This window comes from Candoia aspera, chromosome 3 (assembly GCF_035149785.1).
Source record: "Candoia aspera isolate rCanAsp1 chromosome 3, rCanAsp1.hap2, whole genome shotgun sequence".
NCBI classification, from domain to species: Eukaryota; Metazoa; Chordata; class Lepidosauria; order Squamata; family Boidae; genus Candoia; species Candoia aspera.
Window position 1 is genome coordinate 23,254,959 of NC_086155.1, and position 20,120 is coordinate 23,275,078.

The window sequence follows — 20,120 nt, forward strand, 5'->3', positions numbered from 1 at the left end:
ATGGTAGTCTTGTTCCTTCTCTTCTTCTGCAATCACTATCCAGGGCCAGAAATGTCTAGTATGAGTAATGAGTACTGGGAGATGAAGCATCTCCAGTAATGAACTAAATGTATGTGCTAATTCAAAACGCTTTATTAAGTATAAAAGGCACTGTTGAGTTGAGCTCAGTTCCTGGAGATTACTGGGACATGTCCATCTAATTATCTTGGCAATAGTAATGAAAGGGTTTGTCATTACTTTCTTCCAGGATATCTTTGTATTCCCCTATCTAGCCTGTGTGGGCTGTCTAGCTTGGTCTAGAAGCCCAGGATGCCTGGTAATATCTCCCATCCAAGTACTAATCAGGCCTGATTCTGCCTAGCTTCTGAACCCAGACAAGCTAGACAGTGGTGCCACCTGCTGAGACTTACCAAGTACACCTGTTGTCTTGTTTAGTGTAGAATAATATTCAAATTAGTAACAGGAGCATATGTTGCTGGACATGATATATAACAAGAGTATAGAAATTGTCCTTCTAGATGTTGGGCTACAAATGCCAGCATTCATTGGATACATTAAACTGATTGAGTAGAATGAATTGGAATCCAGCAACATCTGGAAGGTCACCAGTTCTCCATTCCTAACATAAGAGGCCTTATTGTTGGGATGGTCAGTATCAACAACTCTTACTCTACATGATTATAATCATGATGGATACAAGACCAGTTAGGTCAAACTAAAGGTTCATGTAGTTCAGCATTTTTTTCTCACAGTGGACAACCAAATGTTTCCAGGAAGCTCAACAGTAAAGCAAATCATAATACTGATAAATATACCCTGCTGTATGGGTTTGTCAACTCTTTGCTTCTTTTCCAATGGCTATGATTGCACTTTTAGTAGCACCCCATCCCCCAGTTAGCACATTGTAATAGAAGTACATCCTTTTAATCTGTACCCTGAGCTTACAGTCAAAGAATTTTATTGGATGGCAATGAGAACAAGGTGGGGAGGGGGAAATGGGGGAGCAAGGAAAGGGATGGAAAACTTTATATCTTCCTATACACCATGCATAGATTTTATATAAAATCTTGTTCAGATTTGGGAGTGCAAAACCAACCATAGAAAACAAATTAACATGAACATGACTTGTGCTCCAACCCTTCTTCAGCACATCAGCCATTACAATCTCTCCTATTTATTTTCTATCAGCTTTGGATCAATTTAAAATCTTTCTAGGTTATGCTGGTAGCCTCCACGGTCTCCATCAGACAGACATTTATAAGGCAAGTTAGAAGTTCTTTGATAATCTCAGTTCTATGGAAGCCACAAACAACATTTGTCATCAGTATTTCATTTCTTTGGCAATCTTTGAAGATAAATTATGAATCAGGACATTGAAAAGTCTGGGGGAAAAACAATATTGAGTATGAAAAAGTTAACAGACAATGTGAAAATATTTGGTTGCATTTAGACGCAGGATATGTGGTGAAGAAGATTAGCTGCAGCTACTGAATGTCAGCTGCAATAAAGCTGTATGTTTTTAAAGTATAATTTGCTATTTGTTAGATTCCAAACTTGAATTTCCAGTCCAATCCAGGTACTTGGATGCCTGCCTGTAAATTACACCTGTGGGATGCTAGGAGTATTACTGTCAGTACAATACTCACACAGAAATCCTTGTATTGATGAATCTACCTTGTGTTGTTGCTTTGAAGGTTTGGGATAAAGATGGAATCTTGAACTATTTTGTCCATTCCGCTCCAGGCATCCCTTGGCAGACTGAGGTTTGCATTAGTTACAACATATACTGGCTTGGAAAAACATTGAAAATCCAGATGCATAAGGTCAGTGTGTATTCTGCAGTGGCTCAGGAAGAGGTACCTTGTATGTGCTTTTGGAACAGGTCACTTTTAATGAAGGAATCCATGATGACATAGGTAACAGTTTTGTTGATCAACTTGCTAGCAATTTGCCTTTTTTCTGACACTAGATAAGTCTTCAGTTCTGAGTCATTCAATAGACTGGAAGGATGTTCCTGGTGAGATCTTCATCTCTCTGGTAAACTTCACTGAAAGCATCAGATTCTTGACTTGGGTAATTCTCAGAGTCCTCTGTTTCCTTCTTGTCACTATTCCGCACAGCAGCTTCAAGGGCCTTTTGCCGGCGATAGAAATGAGAGAACTTATTGAAGATGATAGTGATTGGCAGTGCCACAACCAAAATCCCACCCAGGATGCAACCAGAAGCTGCCAGCTTGCCAGCGACGGTCACTGGTACCACGTCCCCATAACCTACAGTCGTCATGCTAACTGTCCCCCACCACCAGCAAGCAGGAATAGTGTCAAAACCAACGTCTTCCTCCTTTTCTGCAGTGTAGGCTATTCCAGAGAAAACAGACACCCCAACAGCCAAGTATAGGAGAAGAATTCCCACTTCTCTGTAGCTATGCTGAAAAAGAAGATAAAAAAGAAAAAAAAATGGATGTAGGTAGTTAGGATCAATAACTAAGTAATTCTTAGTATGAAAGGAAAGCCCATTCTTCCAACGCTGGTTTTTCTACCCTTTGAGTTGTATCCTTTCCTGTTTCTATAATATCAGACCACAGTTGACTAAGGCCATGAATGAAACCTAGGACAGAACAATATTTTGCCTTAGCACATTTCCAATAATTTCTTCATTAAGCAATTAGCATGAAACTATCTTACACCAAAATCATTTGCCAATTTTATTTCAGTGGTATGTGCATAAGCACATCTGGATCAGTGCCCTCCAGATGCCTGGACTGCAATTCCTATTATCCTCAGAATAACCCATGCTGAAAATGATGGGGCTTGTAGTCCAGCACATCTGTATTGGAGATTGTTGGTGTTTGTTTACTTTGGCAGGCAGCAGTATTTCAGTTTGAGGAACAGATTACTTGCAGGTAGACCTGAAAACTTCAGCATTCAAAAGGGCAGATACTCCTGCAGTGAGTTTTTTACTTTATTTATTTATATATCAAATTTATTCCCCGCTCATCTCACTCAGAGAGCGACTCTGAGTTGCATTACTTTTTCCAATATAGTAACAAAATGGAACCAAGGACATCTTGTCTACATCATCAATTCCACTGTCAATACCACCAACATTTCAGAGCCAAAATTGAGGGGTGGGAGGAACACATAAATTATAATTGGCTCAAATTGCATTTGCAAGGAAGAATGGCAGACAAAATAAGGACTAAGAATCCCTCTCACCAAGTTTGACCTGTACATACCACATCTCGTATCAGCATTTCTCTTAGCATGTCTAGTTCCATCTTTATAATGTGACTCCAAATACATGATTAAAAATATTTATTAAATTCTTCCTGGTATACTTCCCATGTAAACATAAGTATGCAATGGAGCTTCAGCAAATCAAAAGTAAGCAATCTCCAGACAGAAGTTACTTTCTAAGCTCCATCCATTCCTATTATTTTCAGCCCTGAAGAGCTTGTGATACAGACTTTTTCACACAGTTGCAAGTTTTATAACTGTAATATTTGAAATTACTTGTAGTGCATGAGGGTAGGTTAGATTTTTACAGTTTCAATAAATGTCAAATCTTCTTCTCAAGGAATCAGGCAACTTTTGAGATCAATGAGCTTTTTAGCATCTCTCAGAATATAAAACAAAATATATTGCTGACCAACATTGCTGGGTCTAATGCAAACTGAGTCTCCAGATAAGATATTGATTGATGCCTTTGGTGCTTCTCTGGTTCCCAATGAGAAAGGCGGAATGTGGAGATGGCAATAATCTCCCCAACATTTGCTTCTCAGGGCAAAAGCTGTTGCTGAACTCTAGACTGGCACCACCAGTCATACCTCAGTTTGTATTCAGCCAAGATAGACACCTGTCTGGTGTCTATATCTGGCAGGGAGAGGACAGATTTTTTTAGTGGCAAATAAATATCCTTCATTCGCCTTTTTTTCATAGGTTTAAAGCAGACATATAAAACAGGGGGATGCCTATCCAGTGCCTTCAGAATGCAATGTGATGCCTACACAGCTACAAGTAAGATCAAGAAAGGTACTGATTCCAGATTTAGCACCTATAATTTTGCAAGAGATAAATAACTGAGAAACAAATGTACTTCTAATACTGTTGTCCCCTTCCACTAGGCTTCCCCTTTTCCTGGATTAAATCTGGCAATCTTTCTCATGGTCTACCCCTTTTATGCAAAATGATTGAATATCCAGAGCCAGTTCTCAGGACATGGGATCAGAGAATGGAGCCCTTCCAGTTCCTGAGCTAAGAAGAAGCCAAGCTTCTTGCACTCCTTTAGTTGCTGTGATCCCAAACAAAAAAATATTTTGTCATAACTCTGCTGTCATTGATGGAGATTCTTTCCCTTGTTGATGATAAGTGGTCCCTCTTCTGCTTCCTTTCTTTCCCTGTAGCACAACAACCACAACCACTATGAAAGCACATGGTTAGGGAAGTTAGGAGACACTTTGAGATGAAAGCTGCAATTATCCTGGCAAACCACTCTCATGAGCCCTTCAGCTCCAGACTTCAATCTTAACAGGAAGCTTTTTATTAACACACAGACATTTCCTTCAGCATACTGTGTGTATAAGTAATCCAGGCTCAGAGTTGATTGGATTTGTAACTTGGAAAACCTAGTGGGACAAAAGACTGCTATTTGTCCAAAACAGACCCCTAACAATAACTGTTCTGTGGCCCAGCAGGAAGAGCAAGACAAGCTGTTGCTGGAAGTGCTAATATAACCCATGCCACTGACAAAAGATGCCAAGATGATCAATCAAAGTTAGGCAGGTATGGTAGGCGGGGAAAGGAAGTTTCTTTTCAGAAGTATACAGGAGTCCAGCAGATACAGTAGAGAGGCTCAATCTAGAGCAGAACAAGTGCTGTCAGAGCTGGCTATTTATAGGCATGGCAAGAGTGACAAATAGAAAGAGACAACACAGTACAGTCAGACACAAAATGAAGCTGCTAAAGAAAATGACAGCCTATAGAAACACAACCTAGGCAGAAATGTGGAACTCAAAATGCATTCATTAAAATATACATGAGAAGGAAACAGAGAACATGGCTAAGCAGCAGGAAGGGAAAACAATATGACTAGTTAAGGGCTAGGAATTCCAGTGCTGCGAACAAGGAACCAGGCACAGATTGAAGTGTGCAGTTTACACTGGAACAGAATGGGTCCCAGGCTTCTTGATTAATAATACATCTCCCACTTTTTAGACCAGCCATTACATTTACTTTCGTCCTCTCACTTCACTGACTGCTTAAATGGAAGGGAAAGCGATAAACCAAAGCATTCTTACAGCATAAGGCAGCAATAAGAAATGCGCTGCCCAGGAAGCAGATGCTCTACGCAGGCTGCATATTCTCTACCTTCTTAGTAAGAAGCCTGTGCTTTGCTCTCAGTGTAACTTTCCAGTGACATCTCTGGCACCCCTGATGTCTCTGCTGAAGCTGTTTGGATTATTTGATGAAGCCAAGCATGATACATTAAAGGCAGCAGTTTATCTCCTTTTATTTCCTTACGGTGCCATTTGTTAGTAAGGGAAGGAGGCGGGCTGCTCATCCTAGCCCTGCATAGTCAAAACAAATCTAACAGCAAACCAAAGCTGCCCTCTTGGCCACCTGCTACAGCTGGACCATAAGCAATCAACCCGGCCAAGACCATTGCCTAGGCCCATTCAAGATTCTGTCTCACTTGCTGCAGGAAGGAAAGCCTCATTCACATATCCTGCTAAGGTATGGTTTGTTTCACTGTGTTTGTTGGATATGTTATAGTGCCCTGGTTCACACATGTAAACTATGATTTGCAAAACATAATGTGTGAACTAAGGGATCTTTATTTCTTCCTTCATCTGAGCTGGCTGTCGACTCTGCAACATTTCTGCAAAGAATAGGATTCTGGTCTAGAATAAGGGTAGATGTTGTTGGGACACAGAAGCAGCAATTAACATAAAATACTCTAGGCCTTCCTCAAGTGAGACATTGTGATTTGTTCATTCTCCTAACCTATAATCTGTTCAATGAAAATTTATTATAACACAATTGATTAGGTCCATATTATAGGCAACATCACCAACACTGATTTATCAGCACCAATGGCCAGGTTCATACATAAAACTAAGTTATAATCAAATACACCATAATATTGCTTAGCACTGTGTGTGGAGAGAATAGAGAAAAGCAAAAAGAGCATTTTGTTGTTTTAGTACTTTAAAAGTATGTGGCAATGGTTTGGGCAATAAATTCTTAGTCAAACACCCAACTCTATTTTCTCTTACTTCCTCATATATCTCATACTGCCTCTCATAAGCAGCTCTTTTAGCCAATGCCTCATATTCCACAAAACCTTTGACTTAAATCCTATAATTCAGGGGTAGGCAATACAATGTCCTTTGAGACTACAACTCCCATCAGACCTAGTTAATATGAAAGGTGATTCTAAAAGTTGCCCAAAGCATCTGGCAAGCCCTTGGTTGCTTACCTGAACTTTAGTTGTGAATAACAAATGAGATGACGTTTAGCTTTATCCATCTACAGCTATATATGTTTATTTGCAAAAACTATAGACTCAAACTAGTTGTAATGCATTTTCCAAAGTGTAAACATTGCCTAGTGCTGAAAAGACAGCAAGGTAACTCCAACTTGTTCTTCCTGGGAAGGAAATTCCATAATTGGGATGTTACAACCAAGAGAAGACATGCATCCTATTATCCTTAGCACTTTTCCCTTGTGTAATCTTTCTTCTCCCAACATCTGAATTTAAATTGAAACCGTACAACATTGATTTGCACTTTACTTATGTAATTAATGTACCCTGATTAGAGTTGCACCCCTCTTTTATGGCATCCTTTTTTATAAGACTGTTTACTAAGTGTTCCATCCTTTTTAGGAAAACTAAAAAACACAAAGAAAAAGGGCTTTGTTAAAACTTGAGGAAGTCTTGACTTAGTATTGCTTGACCACCTCATATTTACACATGGGACATTTCTATTCACCCTTTCTTAGTCTCCCAAGAGCAGTCTGAATACAACTGGTGATCACCTTCAAACCTACTGATCTGCAATGCTGAGGCCAAAGAGCAAAAGTCTCCACTCTGCCCTGAGCTGCTGCAGGTCTCACAATAACTATATGCCACTATAAACACACACACACACACACACACAGTATGTATGTATGTTTTTAAACCTGAATGAAGTAAGGACTTGACATTGTTTTAAAAATGGATACTCTACCCAGTTTGTGTGCAAGTCAGTCTGCATTTCAACTATAATAGCATGTATTTCTATTTTGTTTTAGTTATATGGGGGTGGTTATTCCATAAATTTTGCACAACCTTTGTCAGCTCCTAACTGATCTCGTCTAGCCTCTGAAGGACTGGATAGGGGACCAACTGGGAAAACCAGAGCTGTCAGACTGAGAAGTCAAATAAAAATAAGCAATGGCAAATTGCTTCCATAACCCTGCAAGAAAAATGAATGGATGCATTCACTAGGAGGTAAGCTTGACTCAAGGATTTCCTTATCCCAATCCTCAAACTGGTGTTCATTAGATTATTGTTTACGTAGTATGATTAGTGTGAGATACTTATTCATTTAAAATATTTTTGTCCTGGTTTTCTACTACAAAACATGTAAAGCAGCTTAAAGCTATCTTAAATAAATAGCATAAAGGGAAACCCACCCCTCTTCCTGAATTGAGTGACAGAAAGCTTTTCTTCTACTTCTGTTCAAAAGAAGGATTAAAGGAAGGAGAGAACATACATGTGTAAGTATTGATGCACGCTGCAATTAAAAAAAAAAGGTTAAAAGGTATGTGAAACTTTCTCTCATCTAGCCAGCATTGTTAACAATTGATGTATGAGGATAATGGCTGAGAAGCAGATTGATAGGGAAAGACACTCAGATTTCCATACTGTAACTATCCCCAATAAAGGTCCCACCTCCAAATCAAATGAAGCAGAAGCACTAATCACTTCCCATGAACACACATGGATCATGCATGATTTAAACAGAGATGGCATAGCTTCCCATCTGCTCCCTTTCCCATTTATATCATGCTCTAGATAGCCTACCAAACAGACGCTAGGCTTGGGGATGTTGTCTTGCTGATTTCATCTGGTTTGTAAAAACCAACTGTTAAAAAAGTTAGTCTAAGAAAATTTAACAGCTGCAGTGGGGGAAGTGAGTTGGGAAAGACAGGCCTGAGTGCCCTCCGCCTCCAGGAAGGGAGAGGAACACAATTGACTGTGACACTTTGGTGAACATTTACTGTAATTCTGAGGTCTCCTAGAGAAGGAGAGAGCAGCTTCCCTTCCTAGATGGTGATGGGGCTGCAACTGGCATTTGGATGGGAAGTAGAAGTGTATGCTGCCTGACGCCTGATGCCCTGCTTCTATGTTCTGGATGCATGTTGGAAATTGTGTTCCATTCAGCTTCTTGGGCAGGGAGGCAATCAGAATTGCAGGTATACGTGGTGAGAGAAAAAATAACAAAAACACTTCTGAAGGACTGGAAACCATATATTGACTTTTTGTTGGGTTTGAGGATTAAAAAGATGTAGACTAAATGTGGGGTTGAAGGGATTTGTTTAACATTTAAGTGTGAGGGAGGATTATAAGATTGTAATTATCTGTTGAAGAAAAGGTCGAAAGTCATATTTCAAAAATTTAGTTTTTCTTTTCTTGCACCTTTTCCTTTCTTTTTTTCCTTTTTTATCTTTTTCTTTAGAATTGACTTTTACTGTATGTAAAATTCTTAATAAACATAAATAAATAAATAAAAATTTCAGGTATATGGTTGGGTGAGAGAAGCGGCAGTTCAGGTTATCAAAGGTTACACAAAGGAGAATAGTTGGCAGAAAACATCTGGATGCCAGGACATCTGATGAGGGAGGAATAGGGCACCCTTCCTCCATGAAGAGTCACTTTATCCTACTATCCTACTTATTTTTCTCCCAGGAGTAAATTCAATGATATTTCATGGTGTCCTTCTCCTGAGGAGACCTAAGCAGGTTAGAATGATCATTGGAATTGGTTGTTGCCTAACTCCGATAACACCCCTAGATAGCCAGGCCAGTGGGAGCCAATTTTAGTAATAATGAGGTCACATGAATAGTCTTCAGCGCAGCATTTAAGAGAAGGGAGAAATTTCACGATGTTGCAGCACAGGGACCCAAGGTGGCCTACCTGGGAGACTTTAGTGGGCATTACTCAGCAGTTTGCACAAAGTAAACGTGAAGAGTCTAACCAATTTTTTCCTTCATCAAGGTTGGGAGCATCTCGGATGGCTGAGAGAGAGCTTGTGGAGTTGAAGTGAGAAGGAAGACATTCATAATTAATATCTTCAGCTATTTTGTCCAGGTGTTCGATGCTTACAGACCCAGACTATGGTAATCCCTTGGGACTTTCTGGAATGCCAGATACAGTGTATTAACCTAGCTCATAATATCTTGGTTCTATGCTAGCTAGAGTCTCTCTCAGAATTCATTAGACTTCTCTGCAGCTGATGTGACACTTCTAGACTTACTGAACTTTACAAGCAAAGAGTAAAAATAAAGACAGAAAAACTTCAGTCCCTCAAATTTCCTCTGTGCCATAGGAGATCACCCATCTCAGTCACTTGCTCCAATAACCAGTCATGTGCATAGATCCAGCTGGCCCTGAAACTCCTGGTGCCAGATGGTGCTCTTGCAGGGTAGCCTTAGGCTGCCTGGCAGCAAGCCCATAAATAAATGAGCTACAATCAACCAAGCTGAACAAATAACTTAAGTTTTAGGAATTTAAGTTCAAGGTTTGCAAGAATTTTTTTCTTTTTCAATACTTTTTCTTTTTCAATACTGTCCTCTTTCCTCCCCCAAATCTTTTTTTTTATTATTGTAAGGAACATAAACAGAGAGCCAACTGCAGAGGACCACAATGGAAACCCCTCGCTGAGTTCTGCAGGATACAGGAGCTCAACCTGTGTAATTACTGCATTTAAAACAGGCCAAGTTAACCCATATTCCATGCCAAGAGCTTAATTTTGCCATTACATAAATCAAACAAAGATACCCTTTGGAAGCCGTACAGGACACAGGAGCATTTCACATTAATTCCAAATATTTATTTATTTATTTATTTTCTATCCTACCTTTATTGTTTGTTTTTATAAATAACTCAAGGCGGTGAACATACAAAATACTCCTTCCTCCTATTTTCCTCACAACAGCAACCCTGTGAGGTGAGTTGGGTTGAGGGAGAGAGACTGGCCCAAGGTGACCCAGCCGGCTTTCATGCCTAAGGCTGGACTAGAACTCACAGACTTCTGGTTTCTAGCCCAGCGCCTTAACCACTAGACCAAACTGGCTCTAATGATATAGAGGCAAGGACAGACACAACTCTACAGATCTTTATTTTATTTTTTTCTTTTGTTGTGGGAGGGTTTGAAAAGGAGATGATGCTAGGTAGATAAAAGCAAGGCTGAAGGGAATGTAGGTGTTGAGAATATGTGGGAATTATTGATAGGAATAAGGTTTACTACTGAAACAGAAGATGGTTTTATCTATTTGGTAAGATCTCCAACTCATTTGGGTTTTATAACTCTGCATCAGGAAACCCTCAGTCCGCAGTATGTTAATCTGCTGGTAACCGCCAGCAAATTTGGACAATGACACAATGGCAAACAGTTTGGAAGAGGTCAGTCTATGTACCCGTACCAAAAACAGGAGACCTTACAGAGTATGTAACTTATCATACAATAACCTTAATTTCACATGCTAGCAAAATAATGCTTAGGATCATCCAACACAGATTAGAGTCCTACGTGGAAAAAGAGATGCCAGGTGTTCAAGCTGGCTTTAGAAAAGGCTGAGGAATATGACATATGGTTGGTGATGCATGCTGGATAATTAGATAATACCAAAAAGAAATTGCTATGTGCTTCACTGATTATAGAAAAGGCTTCAGTTGTGTCAATCATATCAGACTGTGGAATGTGCTTAGAAAAATGGGAATCCCAGAATATTTCATTGTCCTCATGAGAAATCTATATACAGATTGGGAAGCTACAGCATGGACAAAATATGGTGAAACAGACTGGTCGAGGTTGACAAAGGAGTGAGACAAGGCTGTATACTCTCTCCATATTTATTCAACTATATGCTGAATATATATTAAGGGAAGATGGATGAAAGAAGATGAGTAACTTCAATAACTTGTGCTATGGTGATGACACTACTCTAATAGCTGAAAACGCAAAGGATCTGCAAGGTCTAGTAATAAAAGTCGAAGAGCAAAGTGAAAAAAAAGTGACTAACATTAAATACAAAGAAGACCAACCGGTACAACAACCAGCTTTAGAACTGAGAATGAAGATACTGAAGTGATAGAGAGCTGCTATCTCTTAGGATCAACCATCCTAAGGGATAAGCAGTCAAGAAATATGCCACAGAGTAGCACTCCGTAGAGCAGCCATGAAGGCCTTGGAAAAGATACTCAGATGCTGTGATGAGTCTATACTTATGAAGATCAGAATAGGGCAGGCAATGATATTCCCTGTGATACTCTATAGAAGCGAAAGTTGGATTTTGAAGAAGCAGGACAGGAAGCGTATTGATGCTTTTGAACTTTGGTGTTGGAGAAGACTCCTGAGAGTGTCATGGACAGCCAAGAAAACAAACAAATGGATCATCAAACAAATCAACCCACAGTTCTCACTCAAGGCACAAATGACTAGCTCAAATTGTCATACTTTGAAAACATTAGCAAAGGCCTAGCTCTTTAGAGAAGGCTCAAATGCTGGGAAAGGTAGAAGGAAAGAGAAGAAGAAGATGACCAGCAGCAAGGTGGATGGACTCAGTTACAGTGGCAATGACTGCAGCATTGGAAGACCTCAAAGACCAGGTTAGGGACAGATCATCATGGAGAAAATCTATCGATGTGGTCACTAAGAGTCAACATGACTTGATGGGACATAATCACACAGTAATCAATTATTGTAACTGAGTTTTAAAATGTTCAAAAGCACGAGTAAACTTCACCAGATTAGAATCAGACACAAATTTAAGATTGGAAGAAGACAAAAGTGCTTGTCATGAGTACTGATGGTGAGCAGGACGGGGCCCCTATCCAGGGGGGAAAACGCATGCATAGTACTGAGGAGTTAAGCAGCCATTCAAAGAGACACAGAACAGACCCGCCTTAACTTTTGGGGTTTATCTGTCTGGGTTTTTCCCACGCTTCTTCAGTTTGTTAGGATTTTCTGTCTAATGTAGCAGTAATAAAACACTAGAGACCTATTCCTTGTCTCAGCGTGGTTCCTGACTGTTAGGACAGTGCTTCTGACTACTCCTTTGATTATTTTTTTCTAGAAACATAAAAATATGAAATAAAAATAAATGAGCTAAAGCTCATTTACCTTCAAGGTAGCTCCTAAAGACCTCAGGCCTGTTGAATGCCTTGCCAGCTTCAGCACCCGGAATATTCTCATGAGACGAAACACTTGCACCACCTTACCCAAATTTCCCAGTTCTGAGTCTCTCTTCATGGTCACATCTACCCAAAGGGTGAAATAGAAAGGCAGCACTGAGACAATGTCAATCAGATTGAGGGGATGCTTGAAAAATTTCCTCAGGTTTGGAGCCAACAACAAGCGGGCAGTAACTTCAAATGTGAACCAGGAGATGCAGAAATACTCCAAGTTTTGCAACACAGAGTCATCCTTCAATTTGCCCTCCTCATCAAACTGCTGGTACTCTGGCATGCTGTGAATGCACATGGTGGCTATGGAAACCAGCACAACACTGATAGACACAAAGCTGAAGAGTTTGCTTGGGATGGAGTATCCTGGATTTTCCATGGTGAGCCAAAGGCGCTTGCGCAGATTGCCACAGCGCAATGTACTATAGCGAAGCAGGTCATGATTGAAATCTAAGATCTCATCTGGGGATGTATCCACACTGCTGACCTCACTTTCTTCATCCCAGTTGTGATGATGGCTCTCCAGTTTCCGTTCATGATAGCGATAGCTGCAGCAGGAATCCAGAAAGAATTCATTAATGCCCCAGTATTCTATCTCTTGGCAAAAGGAGAAGACACACAGTTCCTCCATAACATGCAGCTTGCCAGTCTGGTAAAAATGGAGCACATATAGGAAGAAGCCAGGATTCCGATCAAAGTAGAATTCCCTGGCACTCACATCATAATCATCACACAGCTGTAGGATGGACTCTTCAGAGTCACAGGAAAGCAAACGCCCAAGCCGAGTGTCAGGAAATTTGGAGAGGGCACTTGAACTGAGTCTCCTTCTCAGGCCCCCAACATTGATGTTGATGACCTCATCCTCAAAATCAGAATCCCAATAGTTTAATGTCCTGTTGACCATGATCACTAGAGGTGCGGCTAATCTGGCCTGCAGACAACACTGAAACAGAGAAAAGAGAAGATTCTTTGCTTAAGCTAGCTGAAAGAAAGCAATTATCCAAAACATCTAAAGATAGTTTTGTGCCTGAGAGTTACCTAGCTGTTTAGACTACCTAAGCTTTGTTATAACAAAGTTAATTCGTTCTACAGCTAAGAGTGTAAATATGCTTTCACCCACATAATTTAGAAAGAACCCCTGATACACTTTTTTAAAAATTAAAAAAAAAATTTTTTAATACAGAGCAAAACTGACATTTGAAATGTGTGTTTTGCATGGAAACACCAACAGTTCTTTTTTTCTACACAAAAACAGAAGGGGAAGGTGATTTTGAATGGAAAAATGGAAGGCATTGCTTAATTCCTCTGCCTGCTGCAACTTCTTCCACTTTGAGGAGATACGTGTCTATAATCACACAGGGAATGAAAAGTATGCCTCTATGTTTTCTCTATGGAATTACAGCAGAAAAAACTGGTGGATAGGGAGTGGTGATACACATCCATCTGTTTTTGCCAGAAAGTTTGGTAGTGGCTCAGATGCAAAATGCTGAAAAGGTTCACCCAAAGGTTTTCATATTGAGGACCACAGGAAGCTGCCTTATTCAGAGTCAGACTCTAGGTCATCTAGCCCATAATTGCTGCCACTGAATAACCGATGCTCTCCAGAATTCCAGGCAGGAATTTGGTGTTTCTAGGTAGATTAGGCAGAACACCGGTGGCATGTTTGGGAAAAAGAGGCTTTTGTTGTAAAAGCCTCTTTGGAAGCCTGGTGTCACCTCCTGGAAGACGCTAAATGCCCTTTTGAGGTTTGGACTGATCACAGGAATTTGGAAGCCTTCCGCACCCCCTGGCGTCTCAGTCCTAAACAAATTCACTGGGCTCAATTTTTCAGTCACTTTAACTTCCAGTTAAAATTTATTCCAGGAAAGAAAAACTTTCTGGCCATTGCTTTGTCACATTTACCTCAGGACCTTGACCAGGTGGCAGATGTGGTTGGGACTGTTCTCATTGAACCACAACTGGGCTTGGTTGCTGTCACTCGGAGCCAGACCCGTGCGCAGGCAGCCCCATCCCCAGCCCAGTCTGGGAAGCGGAAAGTGCAAGTTCCTTGACAGTTACAGAAAGACTTTCTCCACGCGCTGAAATCTGACACTTGGTTGCTAGCTAATAAAGACACTCTTTCTTTTGAAAATGGTCTGGCATGGGTGCAACACCGCCTTTATGTACCCGAAACTTTAAGAGCTGACATTTTACAGCGTTCCCGTGATGATAAACTTGCTGGGCGTTTTGGTTTTGTTAAAACATTGCATTTGGTTCGTCGTCAATTCTGGTGGCCTACCTTGAGACGTGATGTAAAAGACTATGTGGCTTCCTGTCCTGTTTGTGCAATGTCAAAACATAAGGGGGGGAAACCACAGGGGCTTATGCAGCCTGTGGCCAGCTCGTCCCATCCCTGGGACGAGATTTCTATGGATTTTATTGTGGATCTTCCAGTAAGAAAACTGTCATTTGGGTTGTAAAAGACTTTTTCTCCAAACAGGCCCATTTAATTCCATGTGCATCCATCCCGTCTGCCCTGCAATTGGCGTGCCTATTTCTCATCCACATCTACTGTCCCCACAGTAGCCCCTCCCATTTGGTCAGCGACCGCGGGACACAGTTTATTTCCCAGTTTTGGAAATCATTTTAAAAATTGATTGGCACCAAACAGGCGCTGTCCACCTTGTCCCATCCTGAGACTGACGGATCTACTGAGATTTTAAACTCCACCCTTGAACAATTTCTTAGAGCATACATTAACTACCATCAGGACGATTGGGTGGAGTTACTGCCTTTTGCTGAAGTGGCTTACAACAATGCTGTCCATCAAAGTACCGGGCAAACCCCTTTTCGTGTGGTTTCTGGTTACGACTTTGTTCCCATCCCTGAACTGCCACAACCCCCTTCCCAAACATGTTCCGCCTCTGACTGGGCTGTTAAGCTGGCTGATTCCTGGCCGGTGATTCAACAGGCTTTGGCTGATGCCCAGGCTGCTTACAAGTTTCAAGCCGATAAGCATCGTTCTTTGCAACATGACTTCAAGATTGGGGATCAGGTGTATCTATCTACCAAATTTATCAAGTCACCACAACCCTCTAAAAAGCTTGCTCCCAAGTTCATTGGTCCTTTCCCTATTGTTGGTCTTATCAATCCAGTTACTGTTAAATTGGACCTGCCTCACAATTTGAAACGCTTGCACCCTGTTTTCCATTGCAGCTTGCTCAAGCCTGTCCACCACTCCTCCCGCTGGCATCTCCAACCTCCTCCTCCTGCTCCGATCATGACTGACGGCCAACAGCACTTTGAGGTCAAGGAGGTCATTGATTTTCACAAGCTTTGTGGCACCCTCCAGTATCTGGTCTGATGGAAACACTTTCCTCATCCTGAATGGGTGTCTGCTCACCATGTTAATGCTCCTGATTTAATTCGCCGTTTCCACTTGGCTTACTCTTTGAAGCCTGCTACTTAGTGTTTGTTTTCTTTTGGGGGGTGGTATGTCATGTTCACTGTTTCAATGTGCACTGTACATCGTAACATTTCACATGCCATGGTGCTGACGCGCGTTTCTGTTTGGGAGGGAGCTGCTGTGAAACCTTGTACCAAGTTCTGTATCTATGTTCATTACAATGGAATGTGTTTGGGTTATGTGCTCTGTTCAAGGACTTTTCCCGCAGACTATCAGAAGCCGTTAGGAGCACCTGGGATTGTGAACTTGGGAAGATTCTACCGAGGGTTTTTAGTTTGCGTTTGGCATGCTTTTATCATTCTCAGCTTTCTTTGTGATCCTGCATACTATTCTTTAATAAATCAGATATCTTTGAATTCCTGCTCATGAGTCTGAGAGTGGTTTAGAATAGGCAATCATTACACCTGGATGAATGTAGATTTTAGCTGATAACAAGCATGCTGCCTTCATCAGTGGGTGAAACTAAATGAAAGTAATCCAAACAAACAGAGCAAAATGGAGCTTTATATCCCACAAGCTCTAACTCTGTATCCAAAATAGAAGCTCCTAAATGGAGCAAAATACCAATTTTGTCAGCAGAGTAGGTGGCAGAATTTCTACAGCAGGCCAAGGATGATTCACCTTTTAAGGAAACTAAACCAAAGTCACCACACCATTTCTTACACTCAATTATCCTTTCCAATGGCACTCTGCCAAGTTGGTAGTGGTCGGGAAAGATTTTTTTCCTTCTGTGATACTACCCATCTTGCACATTTTTAATGATGCCTATAAGCATCTCAGTGCCAATCAATTAATCAGATCCAGGTTATATTAGAAAAGAGGACATGAAATATCTAGATGCTTTCATAGAGGGCATCCTTGCCTAACTCAATGACCTCCAGATGTGCTGAACTTCTGTGTTAATCATGCCAATTGGTAAATTATGGGAATAGAAACTATGTATTTCCAGATGGCACCATGCTGGAGGATTTCCATGCTGGTTGGGAACTATATGACTTGAAATTCAGTTGATTGATAGGTACCCGATAGGAGATTTTTAGCCTGATTTCCAAAGGGTACAATGTTTTCAATAATAAGTGAATAATCAAAGAATAGAATTAGGGAATAAAACATACTAAGGTTGTAAAAGCTGCAGTTAAGGGCATAAATTCATTGGGAATCTGTCTGGCATAAAAACAAAATCAAGCTGATCCAATAAAAGCTATTCCTAAATTTATTTGTCAGAAAATAAAATTTAAAACTTGCCCATGTAAATAAATAAAATCAGTCTTAACCAGGTGCTAAAAATTAATGAGGATGTCTGGAAAAAATTAAAAGAAACACACAAAAACCTGGCACCTGTATTTGCCTGAACAGGGTACAGCAATACCCACAAGGGTCAATTTACCTTATTCATATTTGTCTGCCCAGTCCCCAACTTCCCCTCATTGAATGGGAAGCTCTACATAGGGATTGTACATGAATCTGCTTGTATGTGTGTGTGTGTGGGGGGAAACCTATGTAATCAGGAACTTTGTTTTAACAGGCTTTCTGACTTCATGCCAGAAACACAGAAAAAGATAGGCAAAAAATGGTGTGTAGAGCTACATCATTCTCCAAGCTCCTTACCTGCACTGGTTACTTTGTTTAAGTATGATGCCTGCAGCTGACTAAAACACTTAGATACACACCTTGATGTTTTTGACAGGTTCATATAGGAAAAGCCAGTCCTTCAGATATCTTAGGTCTCTTAAGTATTACACCAAATAAATAGCTCTTTTATTTGCTGGATAGTAAAGTATCCATGAAAGAAAGGCAAAATCTAAACACAACTGAAACTGAAATGTAGGGTTAGGGTTCCCAACTGTTGAAAAGAAATCACTAATTCTAGAGTTGGAAATGCTCCCAATGTTATCTTCAGCATGTTCCAGAGTTTATCTATTTGTTTCAAACTCTGCAGAATGCTTATCTATTCCACTTCATAAAAGTGGGATCCCTTCAGTAGATTGTTAGCAGTAATGGTAGTTTAGCAGTCAAGCATAAAGTCTTTGAGAAGGTCTAAATTTCTAACCCTGGTGTCTCCTGTCTACAAGGATCAAGTGGCTAGTGATGAGGGAAGATGTCAGCTGGAGTCTTTGGACAACCACAACTGACCAGACTAAATACATTACTGGACTGAGTGACAAATAACCTCACAGCATCCTATCCTGAGATCTTGTCTCAGATTTCATGCTTCACAAAGCAGCTCTTCTGTTTACAAAGTTACGCATTACAGCCACTTAATTTGGAAAAGGCAAGTGGAATATTTCTGTGGCACTTAAGAGCTACTTGAAACTGGTACTCATTCCCTAGCTAGGAAAATGCACTCCAAGCAGACCCCAGACATCTTTTCAGAAGATGCTTATGAAATCCAGCTTGAATGATCCTGAACATTCTTTCAGGCCAAGAATTTGTTCATATATACAAATAAGGATTAACAGCACAAGCTGGGTGCATATGTCATGCTAACCCATGGTTTGTTTTAAATAGGAGTATAGAATAATCTCCAAATAACAATATAGCTCAACATGAGCTGGAATCCCGGTATCATGTTGAACAAAACTACTCTTGTTCAGGATTCCAGCCAGGCAAATACAAACGAAAAGTATTTAAACAGCCCATTCCAACCATTCCCCACCCCACTTTTTTCTGCTTTTGTCTTCTAAACATACACAATACTCATTCATCACTGAACTTCTTTGTGTGTGTGTGTGTATGTGTGTGTATGCATGTATGCATGTATGTATATAGTGGGGTAATGCAGAGTTTAAGGCCTTTGAACCACAGCTACTGATACTCTGGGCTTGCTTCAATTCTCTGTGAAGTGTGTCAACCGAGATCCAACCATATTTAATCATATTATTAATTATTAAACATCTGAGGAAATCCTTATCCTCCAGTCAGAAGAAAGCCTATGGATTCAGATTATTTTCCTATGAAATTTAACAAAGACTTTCTCACCATAATCAGTGCAGCCACACTAGTAGTCAATAATCTGGCTACTACTTAATTTTCATGGGGATGTCTTCAGTCTGCCATTTCTTCCTCCAGAAGCCACATCTAGATAGCTTTCAATGTTCTCTATGGGAGTGGATCGATCTTTTCATAATTTTGTTAGATTTAGGAACATATTTTCTATTTTACCAATCTTTTCCCCTCTCTCATTACGGACATCAGGATGGAATAGTAAAAAGGATCTCTACAATGTCTTCGTAGACATTTAAAAATAGAAATCAACACAGCATCCAGACCCGGTGCATGAAGGATTTTGTTCTTAAATCTTTATTAAGGTTTTTCCCTCCCTACTAACACACACTAACAAAAGGTATTGCAGCAATTTCTCTGAAAGACTGTTATGTTTGGGATTGATTTTTCAAAAACCTTTGGATTACAGGAGCAGTTGTGGTATTAAGATGAAAGAAAAAATGAAACTGAAATACATGCAATGGGAAGAAAGAGATCCCCTCAAATGAAATTCAGTTCCAAGACTCTCAAATAGTTGTTTTTAAAAACATCTCAAACTAATACCATTTCTGCAAGAGGAATACAAGTACTTATTCAATTGCAGTACGTGCAGATGTGATTCTTATTTAAGCAAACATTAATCTAGCCACTTTGAAAGAACAATTATAATGTCAAGCTTATAAGCACGGCAATTTGTCTATAGGACTAGCACAGGGATAAATCCAAAATCACATACTTTTACCTCCTCCATCCCTAAGCCTCCTTGACAATCCAGCAGAACTTAACTTGGTTATCTAAGCTGTAATAGTTAAAAAAGACCATTTCTGCTTGCTTTTTAGGATCAACAAGTATTTATACGTTGCCATCCATCAGTGCAGAATCTCTGCATTAAAGATCAACCAAAAGCCGGATCTCTAGGGCCTGAATTGGCTGAGTTATGTCAGACACAGAAAGGGAAAAGATGACGAGGGAAGAGAAAGGATAGAATAAAAACGACATGTGATTATATTTGCTCATGGAACCATCTTATCATCCCTCAGACAACATCCCAGGGTTATAGACAGGGTGGATTTCACTCTTCAGACCTGAAAAGGAAAATCCAGTTTTGAATTCTCTTTCATGCTGGCTTCCACAAGTCTTATTTGCATGATTGGGAATCTGATCTTGGAAAGTCCCCCACTGGTAAAATGTGTGGAGTTGACAGTCCCCTGGATCCTAAGCTGTCTGCCCCACCTTATACTTC

General features: G+C 40.3%; 1 protein-coding gene across 1 annotated transcript; it reads right to left on the reverse strand.

The window, feature by feature from the left end:
- Positions 1 to 1,142: 1,142 nt before the first annotated feature.
- Positions 1,143 to 13,381, reverse strand: KCNS1 (potassium voltage-gated channel modifier subfamily S member 1). The gene is made up of 2 exons (XM_063300053.1): positions 12,389 to 13,381; positions 1,143 to 2,427 (listed from the first exon to the last, which is right to left on the reverse strand). Exons 1-2 carry the CDS (start codon positions 13,352 to 13,354, stop codon positions 1,993 to 1,995), a joined length of 1,401 nt encoding a protein of 466 aa, XP_063156123.1. The 5' UTR covers positions 13,355 to 13,381; the 3' UTR covers positions 1,143 to 1,992.
- Positions 13,382 to 20,120: the final 6,739 nt, after the last annotated feature.